Source organism: Cinclus cinclus, chromosome 5 (assembly GCF_963662255.1).
Source record: "Cinclus cinclus chromosome 5, bCinCin1.1, whole genome shotgun sequence".
Classification (NCBI taxonomy): Eukaryota; Metazoa; Chordata; class Aves; order Passeriformes; family Cinclidae; genus Cinclus; species Cinclus cinclus.
The window spans coordinates 47,173,940-47,191,740 of record NC_085050.1 but is presented as its reverse complement, the minus strand read 5'-3'; the positions used below and the strand labels follow the sequence as shown (position 1 = coordinate 47,191,740).

General features: G+C 48.4%; 2 protein-coding genes across 5 annotated transcripts; one reads left to right on the top strand and one right to left on the bottom strand.

Annotated features, from left to right (window-relative positions):
* Positions 1-2,064: 2,064 nt before the first annotated feature.
* SPMAP2L (sperm microtubule associated protein 2 like) lies at positions 2,065-8,525 on the top strand. 2 transcript variants are annotated; one of them, XM_062492927.1, is made up of 5 exons: positions 2,065-2,359; positions 3,903-4,016; positions 4,315-4,435; positions 6,153-6,328; positions 6,869-8,525. In XM_062492927.1, the coding sequence occupies exons 1-5, from the start codon at positions 2,199-2,201 to the stop codon at positions 6,981-6,983; spliced, it is 687 nt and encodes a 228-aa protein (XP_062348911.1). In that variant the 5' UTR covers positions 2,065-2,198; the 3' UTR covers positions 6,984-8,525. The 2 variants fall into 2 exon arrangements, with proteins under 2 accessions (XP_062348911.1, XP_062348912.1); XM_062492928.1 differs by lacking the exons at positions 2,065-2,359; positions 3,903-4,016; positions 4,315-4,435 and adding an exon at positions 5,313-5,628.
* Positions 8,526-8,716: 191 nt separating this feature from the next.
* Positions 8,717-16,052, bottom strand: HOPX (HOP homeobox). Of its 3 annotated transcripts, none has more exons than XM_062492931.1 (3): positions 16,033-16,052; positions 11,443-11,618; positions 8,717-9,197 (listed from the first exon to the last, which is right to left on the bottom strand). In XM_062492931.1, the coding sequence occupies exons 2-3, from the start codon at positions 11,584-11,586 to the stop codon at positions 9,120-9,122; spliced, it is 222 nt and encodes a 73-aa protein (XP_062348915.1). In that variant the 5' UTR covers positions 11,587-11,618; positions 16,033-16,052; the 3' UTR covers positions 8,717-9,119. The 3 variants fall into 3 exon arrangements, with proteins under 3 accessions (XP_062348915.1, XP_062348914.1, XP_062348913.1); XM_062492930.1 differs by lacking the exon at positions 16,033-16,052 and adding an exon at positions 11,885-11,901; XM_062492929.1 differs by lacking the exon at positions 16,033-16,052 and adding an exon at positions 11,885-11,899 and having other exon boundaries at positions 11,443-11,621.
* Positions 16,053-17,801: the final 1,749 nt, after the last annotated feature.

The window sequence follows — 17,801 nt, the reverse complement described above, 5'->3', positions numbered from 1 at the left end:
ACCTTGTCCTGTCTTGGACTGGTGGCAGGGGGCCAAAGTCCTACAGGCAGTTGCCTCTGTGGGATCTCAGCAGGACTTGTGTTTGCGGCACTGTGGCCCAAGTTAGGCGTGACAGGCATCTCATGCAATGATATATAACAGCAGCCTGCCATTTCAGGGATCTCTGTGGCACTGAGCTCTCTGACAAGCATTTGCCAGGGCTTGGCATCTTACTAGCAGTGTTAGTCCCATGAGAGCAACCACAGGTGTGTCCCCAAAGCACAGATTGTTTTCTGTTGGCAAGTATCTCTGCTGGTGTCCTTGCTCTTCTCTAGGGCCATGCTGCCGCATTGCCAGGTGATATGGAGCAGAGAAGCAATGCCCCAGGCTTCCACCTTTTGTGCTTTATGCATGGTGGGGCACTTCTACAGCTGCCTGCACAGTGTGGTTGTTCACTAGCTGGCTGTGGGTAGGCAGCTGTAGCCCCAGTGGGTGGGTATGGGGTTGGTCTGTGACATCAAGGAGTTGTGTAACACAGTTGTGGCACTGGATCATCTTGTTTTTCTCTCTGTACCAAGGCTCATAAAGTTCAGGCACTTCCCAGTCAGGAAGACCTGGGATTTCAGGTCTCAGCAGTGACACCTGATCTTCATGAAAGGTTTTGGTCTGTTGTATGTGTATTCAGTAAAAATGTTTCCAGAGCTGCTCCTGGGGCAAAGACCTTGTATGTTCCTGTGTGCCTATAGCATCTAGGACCTCTGTGCTAAATGGGCTGAAATAAAATGTGCTCCTAAAGCCATGTGGGGACACAGTGGTGTCCCCATGGTGCCTTTTAGTAAACCACGACAGTGGTGATAACAGGTCTATCTGGCCTCCCATAACCTGGGAGATCATCCTTCTCATACCTGTTCCATGATATGTTATTGACCAGAAAAGTTCCTTCCTACTCTCTTAGCCATCAGTGGAGGCAGAATTGCAAATTTGTGTCTCTACAGTCCAAGAGAAAATACAAAAATTAATGGATTGGTGAGTTTGCCAGATTAAATGGATGGAAAGTACTTGAAGAGAGAGGTCCTTAAACACATTCTCAAGGGAATGGAGGCAAAAACACAGGGGTTTGAGAGTGTTTTTATGGCTTTGAGTACAGCAGTAGCTTTTTTATGCTCTGTTGGTTTAACTGTGTTGTTAATGGCATGTTTTTCCTTTTCTGCAATTTTGGCAGGATACATGTACTTGCAGAACCCAAGCCAGTATTTTGTGAAAACAGTCCCAGGTAAGTAGGTGTTGCACTTGCTCGAGGGCTGGGGACTGACAGGGCTCAGCTGGAGCAGATCCTTGGCCATTGTATTGCTACTCCTTCACCCTCTGTCTCTAGAAAAGCAGACCAAGATGTTCCATACTTGAGCAGGCTCCCTTATCAGGGCTCCCTTCAATTTGGTCTTTCAAGTTCTCAATCAAAAATTTGGGCTTAACTTGAGCCTTGCCTTTGTTGCCCCATTTGATCTGGGCTGCCCAACTGTGGGGTAGAATGGTGTGTGGTGCAGGGTGACCAGACCATGGTATCCAGGCTGCTCTGTCCTGAAAGATAGGGCCCAGCTTTAGGAACAGAGTTGCTCTCTGTGTGATACAATCAAACTACAGCTTGACAAGCTGGGGCAACAGTCTCCTGATAACATCTCTTTTCTGTTATCTGTATGGGTCTTGAAAAAAGCTCCACAAAGCTATTGCCCTGCTGTCCCGACTACCCCAGTATCCTCTTCCCACCATGGCCTCTCAGTGAGGGATGAGTAACTCCAAATTTGCCCTGGGCACAGGAGAGTAACCACTAACCTGCTGTAAAATCTCACCCACTTTCCATGGCACACCCTGCCTGTAAAGTTATGACTATTTTTACTGTCATACCTATGGTGTAGTTAGGTGGTAATGGTGAGGCAAAAGAAATGCACTGATTAAACTCCTCCAGGAGTTTCAGAGATGTAATTAAATGACCCTTTCTGCACATCCACTGGTAACTAAAAACAGACCTATCACTTTAAGACCCTTTTCTTTTTAGTTGACTGCAGCCATCAAGAGAGCGTTGGGAAATTCAGTGCCACAGAAGGAGAATGCTCAGGGGGTGGTAGTGGCACTTTGCAGGTATGGGGAGCCATAGGGTGTGTGAGTGTGTTCCATCCTAGGCAGGGAAGGATAGCCCCAGCAAACACATTTCACACTTGTGCATGTTACTAAAATTTTACAATCATGCTGTTCCTGCTAGGCTTGTATGGGGAGACCAAGAGACGATATGGACCCTCTCATGGGGTGCTTTGACAGCTCGACCATCTGCAAGAATATTGTCTCTGTCCAAGCCCAAGAAAGATTTTAGCAAGTACGAGTGCAGGTCAGTGATGTTGTAGCACATCCTGGGGAAGGAGGCAGCTCAGAGCATGTTCTCTAGGGGGGGCATTCAGGCTCCCAGGGAAAGGGGAGATGCCATCTCCTCTCCTGAAGAGGCTGCCCCGCAGGTAGCTCCATGGCACTGAAACTCACCAGGTGTTTTGTGCTTGGAACAGGGGCTGTCTGAAGCAGAGAAGAAAGTGCTATGGGACTGTAGTCACCCTGAGTACTTGACTTCCAAAATGGGGAGTGCTAAATTTTGGTGCCTTTTTATTTCCTTATACCTACTTCCCAGCTTTGAGAAGAATCTCTGCAACACATAGTTGCTGGTCTGATTAGAGCTCTCAGTTCCTAACAGCTGCCCTAGAACCTTGTCTTGATCTCAGTCTCCAAGCACAAGGGAGCATGTTCCTGTGCTGTAACAAAAATACCTATCCAACAGCTCTGCTTTGGTTTGAAGTAGACATCATGTGCATGCATGTATTCCTTGATGGAATGCGTGCGCCTGTGAGTAGAGAGTAACTGTCTTTGGAGTGTTCCCTGTCCCATTGGGGCTGATGCAGCCCAGCCAGGCACCTGGACACAGCTAATGATCCCCTGCATCTTGGAGTCTGACCTAAGTCTTAGAAACAGAGAAACCTTGCAGTGTTCTGCTTCTGGAAATAATCCTGGTCTCTTGCCTAGAGTTAAACCTCTGCTGTCACTGCATGGTGAAAAAATAAACCATGTTTTGGAATAGGAATGAAAAATTATGTAAAAAGTATAAATGACCATGGTGCTGCATTACTCGAAGCAAGTCATCTGTAGCTCTGTTGGAGGAGATGAAATTCTCTTGGAGACAGGATGGTGGTTGCTAGTCTGCTAGAAGTCCTAGAAATGAGAATGGAGATGAAACTGTGTTGCACTTTTGGCTTTCCTCTACCTGGAGGGATGTTGAGACATGCATGTCTGTAGTTTTCTCCCCTCTGCCACTATCACTAGTTATGGGTTCTCATCCTCCTGAGAGCTTCTGCCTCTTGCTAAAGGTGTCCATATGACATCCCTTTCTGCCTTTCTGCTTACCTCTACTTGCTCCTTCCCTAGTGATGACAGGCATATTCCAACAGTTATGCTTGATTGAAAGCTGGATGAACAAGGCACTGAGGGAGATACCAAGTTGAAAGGAGCTACAAGGGCACGAGGTGCTATCAAGCCATTGTAAAAAAGGTTTCTAAATTGGCAGAGCTGACCAACATAAATGCTGCCGGGTTTTGTGGGGCAGCTTCTTTAAACGGTCCAGGAAAAGCCTAGATTTTGAAAGCAATGCACTGAGGGTGCTTAAAAGAGGAGTCTTCAGGTGCAAACGACATTTTAAAGTGAGGAAATCTCAGGTGTAATTGCCTCCTTGTTCATGGCTTTTCCATTTGCATTAGTACCAGTTTTTGTACATGCAGCGGGCATGGATTTTTAACCAGACATAGGTTACTATCTGCCAGGATCATGTTCTCTGTCAGTTGCCTTTTGCTAGCTGTTCTGTGCTATTCCTCAAAATCCTTCTTTCTGTACAGATGCAGACCAGTAATCGGTGGGCGTCCCCCACTCGCAAAGTTTGGTTACCCTTCTGAACGGCTACTGAGGTTGGCTGAACCTAAAAAATACCTCCCTGCTTACCTGAAGCAAAGGTAAGAGGCTAGAAAGCCTATAGGGTGCTATAGGTAGACTCTTGGGCCTTGTAGCATCAGTGCATCTTCAGAGTAATAAATGTGGGAACAGAGGATGGGTAAACAGAGGACAAAATGCACAGCAGGGTCTCTGCTGGGATTAGAATTTCTGGATTCTCTCATGTGATGAGTTCTACACTGGAAATTGCCACAAGACAAAGCTGCCTTCTGCTGCAGCAAATGTGAGGCTTAGACATCCCAGCTGCACCCAGAGTGGGGAACATCTGTGACTGGCAGTGCCGTGACTCTCTGCTTCCAGAGCCCGTGAGTCCCCTGAGTGGCCTGTGTCCCTGGCTGCACGGAACTGTAATGCCTCCCAGCGGATACTGGAGCTTGCCCAGCCAAAGGGGCTGCATCCAGACTTCATGCCGGCCAGAGAGGTGAGAAGGAGGTTGAATGAGATTTGGATGGTACAGGGATGCAGCAAACTGTCCTGAGTTTTTAGACCCCATATCACACCCCTGGATGTACCCAGTGTGTGGAGGGGAGAAGCTGTCTGTTTGTGCTGGGGTTTACAACACTGGGAGAAACTGTCTTTTCAGAGAATAATGTTGTCTTTGCAAATCTCCTGCTGGGAGACAAAAAACAGCCAGGTTGGAGCAGCTCAGTATAGCGGGAGAGCCAAGGGAGGCATCTGGGGCATCAGGAAAGCCAAGGGCTGTGTCCTCTGATAAAGCAGACTGGGAAAGTGGAGAAACCTGATGGAAATGGCATGTTTAGCTGTTAGGGAGTACTCATGTTTGTAGTTGGGCAGCTGTGCTCCTATCTGAGTACACAGGGGGCATGACATTGCAAAGGCTATGTGTATTTTAACTACATTTTATCAGAAGCCTAATTTGTATTTCTGATCTTGTTCCTTTTAGATGGGTCATTGCTTTGGCAGGGGTGAAGGAGCTTGGAGCAATCTCAGCTCATTTCCATGACAAAGGCTAGGTTTTCTGGATGCAGCCTCTGGGCCTGGGAAATGGGAGACTGGGCTGGAGCAGGACCAGGCAACAGTAACCCTGTGAAAAATTTTGGAAGAAGTCCCTTGCTGGAGAAGAAATCACATTTTCTATAGGAATGCAGTTAACTGTACCAGCAAATTTACCCTGAAATCTGAGTGTCTCTCCTTCGCAGGGAAGTTATTTGATTCGGTCAGGAAGATTAATATAAAAAATATAGAAGAAATTTCTCTGCCCTTCTACTTGGCTATATAGTCTCTCATTACAGGTGCTCTCCTCCTGGCTGAGTGGGTGACAGCTGGGGAATCCCTGTAGCACCAAAATTACTTAATAGCTGAGGTGAAAGAAAAATTATGGATTCTGGAAAATTGAGAGTGACTGTGTCTGTAGAGGAAGGGTGCTGGGAGGCTCATCCTTGCAGAGAGGGAGCACGTCTCTGCGGGCTGCTGTACAAGCTCTGTGTCTGCACATCCCTCCCCCATTCTGGACCCATGCAGGTGCCAACACGGGTTTCCAGCTTTGCAACCTCGGCAAATGCATTGGTGCGGGTCCGGAAACTCACAGAGCCCTTGATCAGGGAGTTGACCTGCTGCTCTAGGCACACCCATCCTAGTTCAGTCATCTCTATGGTAAGGAAGCATCACTCCAGACCCTACATGGACAGGACTCTTGACAGAGTAGAGGGCAGAAGTGCTCAGTTGCTTTTGGCTCTCTCCATCCAGCCCTGGATATTGCTGCTGTCCATGAGGCTGGCGTAGCTGCTTCCTGAGCTGGAAAGTAGGACTTGTGCTCGATTCAGAGCATGAACTGACTCCCAGTACATGTCCCCAGAGAACAGCAGAGCTCTGCCTAGCCTGCACTTGGTGGAGATGGAGAGACACGGACAAGTGCCTAACTGGGATCTCCAGTGCTGGGGGTGGGTTGGACAAAGGGCTGTGAGTAATAGGAGGCTGGAGAGCAGGTTGTGGGATTGGCCAGGCAGTGATTTCTGCTTCTACAGTTTGCCTGGTGCCAAACACAGCTGAGGACAGAATTGTGTCCTATCTGAATGTAGTCAGTGACTGTGAACCTGGGAACACTAAGTTGGTTGCATGCTGAGCACTCTTGAATGCCAGGAGCACCTCTAAGGACCTTCCTTGCCATTCCTCCACAGGTTTCCAGGTCACCTCAGAAGGCAATTGTGAGCACTCGCACCATTGAGCTGTCAAAGCCAAAACAACTCCATGCTAATTATGTGCCCCTGCGGGATCCTGAGTGGCCCGTGACAGAAGCTGCCAAGCATGCAGTGGCTACACCAAGGGTTCTGGAACTGGCCCAGCCTAGCACAAGGTAGGTACAACTTCCCTGTCACAGAGAAATTATCAGCTGCCAGCCCATTTTGTGTGGCTTATGGTACCTTGTTCATCTGTGTTTGGCCAGAGAGATTAGGCCAAGATTAGGAAGTTCTCTTCCACTTCCAAAATGCATGGATTTTATATGTCTGGATGTGTTAATGCTACATGGATTGCAGTTTAAAAAGCCATTTTGAGGTAGAAGGAGAGTCAAAAGAGAATTATTAATTCCAACTATAAAAAGCAGCCAACTGGCAAAGGGCAGAGTGTAATACATTCATGTTGCCCTGCATGTTGCAGCTAACCTCAGCCCAGTCTGCAGGAAGTTCTGGGGAAGATGTTTCACAGAGGGTGAGGGATTGCCTGGTTATAGTGGCTGTGAGATATCCCTCCCCCGACGACAGCCATGAAGGTGTGATGCCTTTTATCCTCCCTTGACAGGGAAGGGCAGGCTTAAGTGGAGGTGTGGGAGCTGGCAGGCAGCTGACAGCTGGCCTTGCTCCAGTCAGGATTGACCATCCCTACCCTCTCTCTTCAGATCTCATATGGGCTTGACTACACTCAACCCAGATGCATTCAGAGTGAAGGAGACTGCTATGAAGGCAGCTTGTTCTCCAAGGCTCCAAGAACTAGCTCGACCAATTCAGCGCTAAGCTCCCTCAGAAGTGCCTGCCATCTGCCCACATCACCCCTTGGAACATCACTCTCTCTGGGCTGTGCTGTACCTGGAAAATATCCTTGAACACAGTGCAGAGGCAGCACTCAGCAGGAACACTTTCTAGGAGTTCAAATAAAATCATCATTCCTTAAAAATAATCATCAGGGAAAATTAACAGAATTCTACCTAATGTGGAAAGACTCTCTCCCTAGGATGGGTTGTGTCTGGAGTTTCTCTCTTGATTGTTTTGCTGTAGTAGTTTAAGAAGTAATGAAACAACTGCTGGGGGAGGGCAGCACAGGGATTGTCCTTTCATGCAGGAAAGCGTGGCAAACCAAAACCAAGAGCATGGAGTAAGTTGATGCAACACAACTCCTGAATTTGGGTTTAAATTTTTTTGCTGAACTTTAAACATCTTCTTACTGGCAGTCAAACAGAAGTGAAAGAAGTAGAAATACAAAGGCTACAATGTATGTTGAGTTGGCTTGGATTTGGGGCCCGTTTTCTCAGATGCCTGGAGAACAGGCAGTTGCAGTTATGTAGGTGGGTTAAAGCTCTGTGGTTCAGATACTCAATTGTGCAATCCTGGGCAAAATAAGAGAATTCTGCACTGGGATTTTTGGAGCCTAACTCAAAAAAGCAGAGTTCCCCTCAGTGTAAGAGAGAAAGCAAGTTGCAAAGGCTAAGTTGAAAACAAGTATTGATACCAGAGTCTGCATAACAAATTCTGAGCTCCAGTCAGAACTGTGGATGAGTCAGTTTGGCAGCTGGATTGCCAGGAACAACACAGCCTGTGTGGAGTATGGCATAAGGCCGTTATCTACTTCCTATATGGTTAGTGTGTTTTGCACTGGCTGCCCAATCACTGGCTACAGGCTGGAGATACTGAGGCAAGAGAGATGCTTACCAGTAAGGGACAAAAGCTACAAATGAAAGCATATGGCAGTTTCAGAGCCAATGTATTTTAATCTTTCCTGTGTTAAGCTGATTCTCCTTTAAAGGAGTAGAGGCAGGTGACCACAAACCAGAAGGGTATTAATTATAGGATCCATTAACTGATTCAGTAATCCGCTAAGTAGAGGACTTTTGAACAAGGTAAGGTCGCTGAGCAACAGTACTGATTATTTTTAGATCAGGCCTTGTCCTGTGCCAGGATGGATGAGAGTTTGGACGAAGTCTTGGACTTTGTCCAAGAGCCCCTGTGCAACTTCATTCCTCAGAGAATGCAGTTGAGAAAGGCCAGGAGGAGACTGGGGTCTCCCCCTAAAGCCCTCATGCTGTGGGGGAACCCCAGCACCATCAGCTTCTGCCACCCTGGGGATTAGGAGGTGTGTGGGCTCCCATGCATGGATACACAGGTGCCCTAAGAGACAGCTGCCTATGGCTGTCCCTGTGGCAAAGGGAAACCCACTGTGCCCACTGAAGCTGCCTGGGAAAAATGTTGCCCTTCCAGAGGAAGGAGTCTGCCTCCTGTCATGGGGGCAGGGAGCACAAGCAGGGACATAACACAGCTCCTCATCAAAAATGTTGGGGTTTTATTACTGCACTGGGAAAAAAAACCCAAAACAACCCATGAGTTCTTTCTCTTTGGTGAGAAAAACAAAGGTAAAAAAGGCATTCAAGGGGTGCTTTGCTCGGTCTGATTATGGTGTAGGCATTTGGTCTGCCAGTATCCAGAGCTGATTCAGGTATGTTGAGCCAAACCAGGTCACCTGAACAAGACACACGGTTTTCCAGATGCCCTGCTCTCTGGAACACATACTTTGCCTCTGAGGATTGTAAGGAAAATGAATCTTTATTTCTTCATTGTATTTTTGAACATATATCATGACAAATTTTCTGCAAGCCTGGGACAAGGGCATGAAATTGCCTTTTCTTTTGCAGCTGCTGTTAATGGGTTGCAATCACTAGACAAGTTATCAGCCATCAAAAGCTGTATACACACATGTATATGTATATGTATATATATATGTTTTTTTCTGGTTATGTACTTGTTAAATAAAATTTATGTTAAATAGCAGAGTATTACTTTGTATCACAAAACCTATTGCAACAGAAGAACCCCAAGAAAACCCACTCTGAAGAGCTTCACCATGGTTTTTAAGAGGCAAGGGGAGTGGAACAGCATCCTCTAGTCCCTGACAGACCCGCTTTCTGAGGGCAGCCCTTCAGACTTCCTCCACTCTGCCAGGCGCTGCTTGAACCATTTCTGGAGAGAAAGAACAAAGCAGAGACTGAATGCACTGTGCTGAGTGAAGCCTCCCAATAACTTTGCTAGAGGTGCAGATGTCAGCACATGGGACGAGGTGAGGGGAACTCACGGTGCTGCTGCCTTGTAGTAAGGTGGTGTTTCCAGGCTGTACAGGCAGCCAGGATGGTCGCTCCTGACTGAACAGTCTTGTAACCTACTTCTGCACCTCTTTCAAACTAATTTCTGTAGCTCACTTCAGACCTTGGCAGCATGGGTGAGTCCTTTTTTTTGTTACTGTGACTCCAGGTTTTTCTTGCAAACACAATAAGAGATTGGCTAAGGAGCTGGATGGTGTCTGTTTAAATGATTGGAGAAGTGAAACAATCACTTGCAGGTCCAAAACTGACAGGAATCAAAAGCTCAACTGTTTCAGAAAGCATGAAAGGAGGTACAACACACTGGCTCTCAACAAATTTAAGAACAAATCTGTTTTTAAAATTGTCTTAGTGTTCAGGCAATATGCACATCTATGTTAGCAGTAACTTAGCACTATGTCTGTTGTAACTTACCATCTGGAAGCCCATTCCAAGAGCTGCTGATGCCACTTCAAGACAGCCACAATTTAAAATATTAGATAAAATGTATCTTGTTAAAGCTACACTACATAAGAAGAAAAGTAAGAAAATAAATATAACTCATATGCTGGAAGCACAGCTCAGCCTTTTGTTTGGCAATGTGCCTGTCATTCCTCTTGTTGTAGCTCATTTTGTTGCTATATATGTGCATAGTTATTTTTGAAGCTATTATGGTCAGTAAGATAAAACCATGGTGCTCTCTGCAAGTGTCTCTCACAGTCACACTGCCTTTGACCACATCCAGTCATATGATTGACAGCCTAGCCTCCTCTCAAAAATTTCACTTTCTGTCTTAAACTGTTATCTCCTCTTCGCATCTCATTGTTACTGAATTTTTTATTATAATAGCTGCTATTTCTAGATGATAAAGCACTTCAGATGTCAGGGGTGATGATTTCCTGTATTCTACACAATGCAGGCACTTTGCAGCTCACCACCCTAGTCTTGATTCTGTCCCTAACATGACCTTCGTCCCAGATCTCGAGGAGCACTCTAGATTAGTGGAAAAAGATAGCTATCAGGGAAGATTTTAAGACATCTACAGAGGTTCCCTGGGCATATATGGCCTGTGTTTACAAGTTGCTGTAGGAAAAAAAAAAAAAGGAACAGTGCCATTTCTATGGAGAAAAAGGTATTTTAGGGGTACTTTCTCCTTGGTGCCTCAAACAAGCAGTGATTGATACCTGCCTGTCACCAAAGCACAGTCCACTTCATCTTTAGATTATCAGTGCAATGGATACTTGTTCCAGCATCTTTCCCCGGGACAGGCTAAATGCTGACATTGCTAGCTCAGCTTTTATAACGCTTTGGCTTTGCTGAGGGAGAGCCAGGCTTGGCAGCTCTCTGCAAGCTGCAGCTAGCTTTCCAGTTTCTTTTCTATACTCAGAAATGCTGCCATGGGTCTAGTAAACACCTGCATCACAATGAACTGCACTGCCACCTGAAGGAACTGGGAAGAAGCCGTTTGCTTCTGAAGCCCACGGTAGCCTGCAAGTAGCTAGTTGGAGCACAGGGCTTGCTGGAATTCCCAGACAGTGGCAGCCTGTCCCTGTGGAGAGGTATTTGGAGGTCTCTGTGTCTCCTGGAGAGGCTGACAGACTTACCTGACATCTGGGCTTAGGGATACTAAGGCAGAGGGTGCACAGCCTGATCATGTCCCAGAGCACACCCTGCAGGAATTGCATCTATCCTCTATCTGTTTTTAAATTACAGTAGTTTCTGCAGACCTTAAAACCAGCAATTGTTTGTGCATCCAAGACTATCAGAAATGGTTTGGAAGAACAGCATGCACGAGTTGTACATTCAGGAGCAGAAACGTGGAGTGCAAGAAGGATATTCTGTGTCACATTAGAGCTCTCTGGGTGCAGAGGGTTGTGGGTGCAATGAGGAGTGTGCAGGGTGCATGATGATGCAGAGTGCCAGCAGGGAGCACATGGGGCACAGAGGAGTGCAGGCAGTGTGGGGGAAGCATGAGAAGCGCAGGGACTGCTGTAGGAAGCCTGTGTGGGAGACAGATGGGTGCAGGTGTATGATAGAGAGACCAGGACAGGACAGGCAGATGTGGGGCACAGAGGCATGCAGGGAGCACGGGGCTGGTGCCTGGGGCAGAATGAGGGGCATACACTCACCAGAGTCTGCTCCTCGGAGAGCCCAGTCTCAGCAGCGATGAGGCACAGTGTGGTGAGGTCAGGATGCTTATTCACCTTGCAGAAGTGGTACTCCAGGATCTCCAGTTGCTCCTCAGTGGGAATCACTGGCTTTTCCATGGCCATCTCCTCCTGAGGCAGGTCTATGGGGCCAGGCACTGCTGGTGAGAGGGGCTGGTGTCATTGCTTAAGATGGGAGTGGCCAGTGGGGTCACACTTGCTGGGACACAGATTTGCCATCCATGTCCCCACCAACCTCCCACACCCCACCCCAGCTGTTGCCTCTGGCTGTAGCAGGGCTCAACTCCCTTTCCAAAGGCATGCCAGGGAGCTCAACTGGAAGCATAAGCCCCCCAGCAACTCGTGTCTCAGTTTCCTCACTGCAGTGACCACACAGCAGCAGTGCCCAGTGCTGTTGTCTCACCATCCTTAGCTGACAGGAAGCTGCAGGCTGCTCAGCACTCCCCTGGTGCTGTATTTATAGCCAGTGTGACTCCCATGGGAACAATTCCTGTTTATAGCCATATTTAGGCCTGGACGTCACTTAGGAGTGATGTCATGGCAATGGGCATGTTCAGGGGGTTAATTTAAAGATATTAGTTAAAAAACATTTATTTATCCTGTGGATGAAGGGACAATATCTAACATCTAACCTAGTAGGTTGTTGTTTTTTTTCCCCTACTGCTCAGTAAGCAGGCAAGTTTGTGCAAAGGAATGATAAAACAGAGCATACAAGATCTTCTGGGAGCATGGTCTTTGACCCAGCAATCACCCTCTTTCCCCTACTCAGGGTCAGTGTCCTGGTCCTTCTCTTAATGTGGCCAGACATCACACACTGCTGGCCATGAGAAGGTGAGCTGCATTGTTTTAAGTAATATTTAATTTCACCATATGTGGGCATGAACAGTTAGTCCTATTGTTCCTGAGCATAACTGAACTGGTTGGTTGGTTGGGTTTTGGTGTATAAGTATTCAAATCCTTGAGGACTGTGCCCAGTGTATGTCTGTTGCACAAGTACTTGCTGCCTCTGTGGTCAGTCCTAGGTGCTCCCAGCAATGGCAGCACTAAGAAGCCCATGTTTTCCTCCAGAATAACACTTCCCCCACTTGTGCTTTGCATAATCTCTGGAAGATTTGGCCCAAAAGAACAAGCAAAACAAGCGCATCTTGGCTAAGTCACACACCTCTCCTCTGCTGGGATCCAGGTTTGCTTTCACATGGCAGGGGGTCCAGCTTGCTAATTCAGTCAACTAAAACATGAGGCACTGCCCCCACACAGCATGCACAAGCCCCTTGATGCTGAATCACTGTGGTGTTTTTGAAACCAGGCTGTGGGGTATTGGCAGGGGAGGAGCTGTTTGCAAAAATGTGGCCTTTCTTGATCAGCTCTCCTGCTGTCCCAGTTGCCTGGCCCATCTCTGTCATGTTGGCTGGCTGGTGTTGCTGGCTCTCCAGTGCTGCCAGAAGCCCTTGGCCTTTCTTGGGACTCCTGTGGGCCATCTGCTGCCCTACCTCCACACTGCAGTCTGGCTTTTTATACCCCTTTGGCTCTGGGGTATAATCCTGGAACAGCCATCATGCTGCACTCCTACTGCATAGGTTTAAACCCAACTGCTTTCTTGGTTGACTGATAACTCACTTTTGTGTACCCTGGGTTATTGAATGCTCCAGGGCTTTCACTTGCTGACAGAACTGCTAGGATGGAGCTCAGCTTCAAAACTGTCTTGCAGCTTGCTAAGAACTAGGCACAGTGAGAAGCTGGAGAGATTCTCTTCTTTGAACTTTACCTCATAAAGCAAAGATGCCCCTGAGTCTCCTCTGCAGAAAATGCTTTGACTAATAAAAGAATCCTTTGGCATTTGAGTAGGGGCTAATAAATAGACCAGGGCTGGTTGTGAAACAACCCACTCTGCTTGAGTCACTTGGTAAATACCGATTGTAACATAGTGGTTGCATAACACTGGAGTACTTCTGAAATGATAGAGTGCTGGTAGACAGTATCACCGACCAGCCCTGGGTGGACTAAGGAAAAACCATCTTTAACCCCAGGTACTGCAAGCCAAGCTGGCCTTGTCGGCTGAGTGTTGCAGCTACCTGGGTTTTCCTGGGGTCAGCTCAGTTCAGAAGTATCTATATAGGAAGGGGGCAGTTCCTCATTTATGTGAAGTAGTAGGAGGCTGCTGAATGCTGCTCACTTACTTAGATGTCTGCAGACCTCTGGAAAAGATGCAGGGGTAGGAGGTCCCCTGGACTTGAGTTTCTGCTCTCTAGCACTGTGGCTGCCAGGCTCTCCATGAGGTCAAAATGCAGGTGAGGCCAAGCTCAGGCCACCAGTCCTGCCTTTCCTTTTTTCAGCACACCACTGAGCCACCTGCCCTTCTCATAGAAAGCCCAGCCACAAAGAGATCCTCATCACCTCCAGATCATGCATCTAGCTCGGGCCACCAACAGCAACATGCTTTGGCAGTTCATAAATCATTGTTTGCAGCTTGACGCATTAATGTGCATTGATGTGTGTGCATGGATTTGCATAGGGAACACATGCTTCACCTTTCATGTTTCACCTGCACAGCTATTTCTGCTTCTCATTATTTCCAGGTTCCTGAGGCATTTCCCCATAGGACACAGTATCTTCTACCTGCTGGCAGCTCAGGGTGCCCCAGCATGTGGGATGTGATGCCTGATGGCTTTTCTTTGTGTCCTCTCTACCCCTGCTCTAGAAGGAGAAAAGTTTTTACTTCTCAAGTTGGCCAGATGGGTTTCAGGAAGAGGCAAAAAAACCCTGGAGCTACTGGAGGGCTTTACAAGTCTCACCACATCACTCCACTGTGTCCTGGAGGCTTTCAGAACTATATGACCTCTGCTGCAGCATATGGCCTCTAGCACTTGGCACCTCCTGGGTGCTAAAAATTGGGGGCATATGATATGACTTGAGGGCATCAGGAGTGCTTAAATGCCCTGACTGGCCCTATTGAGACCACTAATCATCTGCCCACTACTTAAATGGAGACTCGTTTAAGCCCAGGCATGCAACCTGGCCTTCAGGCTGTCCAACATCTCTCCCCTGTACAGGAAAGGTGATTGTCTCAGTTACATTTATTTAAGCCTGGTAGAAATATGGAGACTCGCAGCTGTTTGGCTTAGCTACTGAAAAGCACCACTTCTCACTGCTTTTTTCCTCTTAAATTTTTGACAACATTGAATAAAAAAGGCTTTTTCAGTGCAATGAATGTTAGGTGTTTAGAAGGGCTGTGGGGCTGCAGTTGTCATCCAGCTGGGGTTTACTAACCCAGGCAGAAATGACAATGCCAGATACACTGTCACAGGGAAACCACCACACCTGCTCTGTCCTAAGTGTCAAGCTAAAGGCTCCTGGGGAATTCACTCTTGGCTCTAACTGTCTTGGTTTTAGGTAGAACAATGTGAGAGCAGAAGCTTGCAAGTGGTTCAGCAGTTGCTTGAGCTGTGAGCAGCTCCAGACAGCATTGCTATGTACACGACAGCACCTGGTGCTCTTAGTGAGGCAGATAGGGCATTAAAATGCACCTCCAGGGTCATTTTGGAGTGAGAAGACAAAAGGTAATGGCCGATGGACACAAGTTGCAGCAAGAGAAAGTCTTATTATAAATATATAGTACTCTGCCCATGTCCTGGGGTTGCACCTAGCTCCCCAGAAACACCCTGGGGTTACTAGCAGGACTCCTAGCTCTGGCCTGAAATGGGAGAGGACATCTTTCTGTCTCCCAGCATGCTTGCCCAGCGCTGCTAGTGCAGTCAGCATTTACTATCCTGGCAGAAATCTACCACTTTTCTAGAAAAGACATGATCTCTGTTTGCTCAGCTTTGCTTTTTTGAACAGTTGTCACAATAGCTGGCTGGCTGTGCAGCTTTCTGATGATTTTACTGCACCCAAAGCCCCTAGAAATCTCTCTGAGCAGTAGCTCCTGCCAAGCTGATGGGGCTCCACAGCCTCCATTGGGCTTCTTGACCCCTTTCCCACTGCTCCTCCTGTCAGGGCTGGGATGTGACTGGAGGCATCTGCATCTGCTTGCAGCTACTTCCTGCCACTACAGGGGAACAAAATGGCAGTTATCCATGCAAACGACCTCTCTTACCCTCCCTTACTCTGCTGCAGAGCCACGTCCTGTCCTGAGCTTTGCTCAGCCTCCTGCTGTGGGGTAGCTGTGGATAACATCAGCCAGCATGGCGCACAGGATAAGGCGGGACAGAAGCTTTAAAAATAAACCGGGGCCTGCCATAAATAAGAAAAAAACATCTGTCATGCATCCTGTAAGCTACCCGTCCAGTCTTTTAGAAGATAATATCGGATGAGAACAAAGCAAACAGGACCATAGCAGCTGCTGCAGCAGAGGCAGGACCCCATGGTGGCCCCTGCCTGGGGTCTCTCCTGCCTGGGTGCCCTTCTGCCTGCCCCGGGCATGAGCCTTCCTGCCCTGCGGGGTGCATCTCTGACCTCCTCAGCATCAGCACTCACGGCGCAGCTCCTCCCTCCATCCCCCCATCCCCAACTGCAAACCCACCCCAGCACCCCCAGCTCACAGCCTGTGCTTACCTGGAGCTGGCAGGGAACAGAATTGTGTAAAACAAGAACCCCGCAGGTCCCCGGGTGACTGCTTAAGTATCTGCGTGTGTGTTTGACAGGCGGGGACCTGAAAAACCTGCCGCAAATCACAGGAGCTCCCGGGATCCACAGCCACTCTCTGGTCTGGTAATTCAGGTTTGGCACCCGCTCCCTTTGGCAGGGCTCCGCGCGTGGTTGTGCGCGCCGCGGGCTCCTCAGTGGCCCGGCAGCCGTCGGGACGCGCCTGGCCACGCTCGGGGCCCCAGGACGCGGCCCCGGCAGGGGCTGCTTCCTGCGGGGGTACAGGAAAGGTGCAGGCGGGGTGCGGCGGAAACTGCCTTCGTACACAGGAGCTCCAGCCGAGCCCGCCCGTCCCTCTCGTCCGGGTTGCATCCCGCTGCACCGTTGTAAGGAGCCCCGCTTCCACCTTTGCTGATGGAACCCGGCAGCGCTCGCTGCTGTGCTGGATTCTCATCTCGCTTTAGTGTTTTGCAAATGATGTGTCCAGGTTTAACATTCCTAAATCTGCTGTCACTTCAGTCAGCCCTGTGATCCCGCCAGGTTAGGTATAAGGGCAGGACTAGGTCCTGAATCTGTGCTGCTGATTCAGCCCAAGTACCCTCAGAGGCACAGCCTGGCTGGGGTTGAGGAGGAGATCATGGCATCCTCCTCTACCAAAGACCTCTCGATTAAAGTGCTCGGGAGTCTGCAGTTGCCAGTGGGTTGGTCTGGAAGCATTAGACAGGAGCTTTAAAAGAGGCATCTTGTGGGGTGGGGTGGAGTGCAGTGGGAAGGGGCTGATATTTCTCTGTTTATAGACAGCTGGAAGGGGATACTGAGAGGCTGAAGACACAGAATATAAAAGCTGTGGAGCTGGCTGGGGACAAACCCGGGCAAGAAACCTGCCATATGTTTAGCAGTGGGCCAAGACCGTCCTGAAGGGGTTTTGTAATGTTGGGAGAAACACAGGCCAAGGCGAGGGGATTGCAGAGATCTGTGCCAGAGGACAGTCAGACCTATGCCAGTCTTCCTAGCAGGATGACATTGATCAAGCAAGATCAGGGTATAGTTTTGCTGCCTGATAAACCAAATAGTGCTGTTCAGTGGCTGTCAGAGAGATTTTTGGGGAAGACTTGATCCTGCATGCCTTGGGCAGGCACCTGGCCAAAGGAATAGGTCCTGTTCATCACTGGTGCTAAGCAACAGAACCATGGGTAGCAATGAGTGCGCACAAGCAGATTGGATGATGTGTCTGGGGGGATGGCTCCAGGAACTGTGGCTGGGAGCATCAGAGTGCATTCGAGGAGGCTGGAGAAGACCCCCTGCAGCAGGACTCAGTCTTGAATTTCAACCCCAGTGTGGGAATGTCCAGGCAGAGGTCCCAAAATGCATACTGACGTGTTTGCAGGGGCTCTCAGGGATTTTGTACTTATCTGCCCCATGTCTGTGCTTTGCTCTGGCATCTGCTTTTGGCCAGCCTTGGTGACAGGACAGATAGGAAAATATTCTGGTCCAAAAATGATTTTCTTATGTTTGTATGCTGTCTTTATTTTCCTGCCATGCCTGTGCCCCAAGCTGTGCAAAATGTGAGTAACCTGACCCACAGGAACAGGACAGGCTCATCTCTTCCCTTGTTTATTACTGTCAACAGAGAGAAAGCCTTTAATATGGAAAAACTTTTTTCTCTTAGCCTGTGAACCCAGCCCGGATTTGCACTGGGAGCACTGGCAGTGACATGTTTCAGGCTGAGACACCCCAGT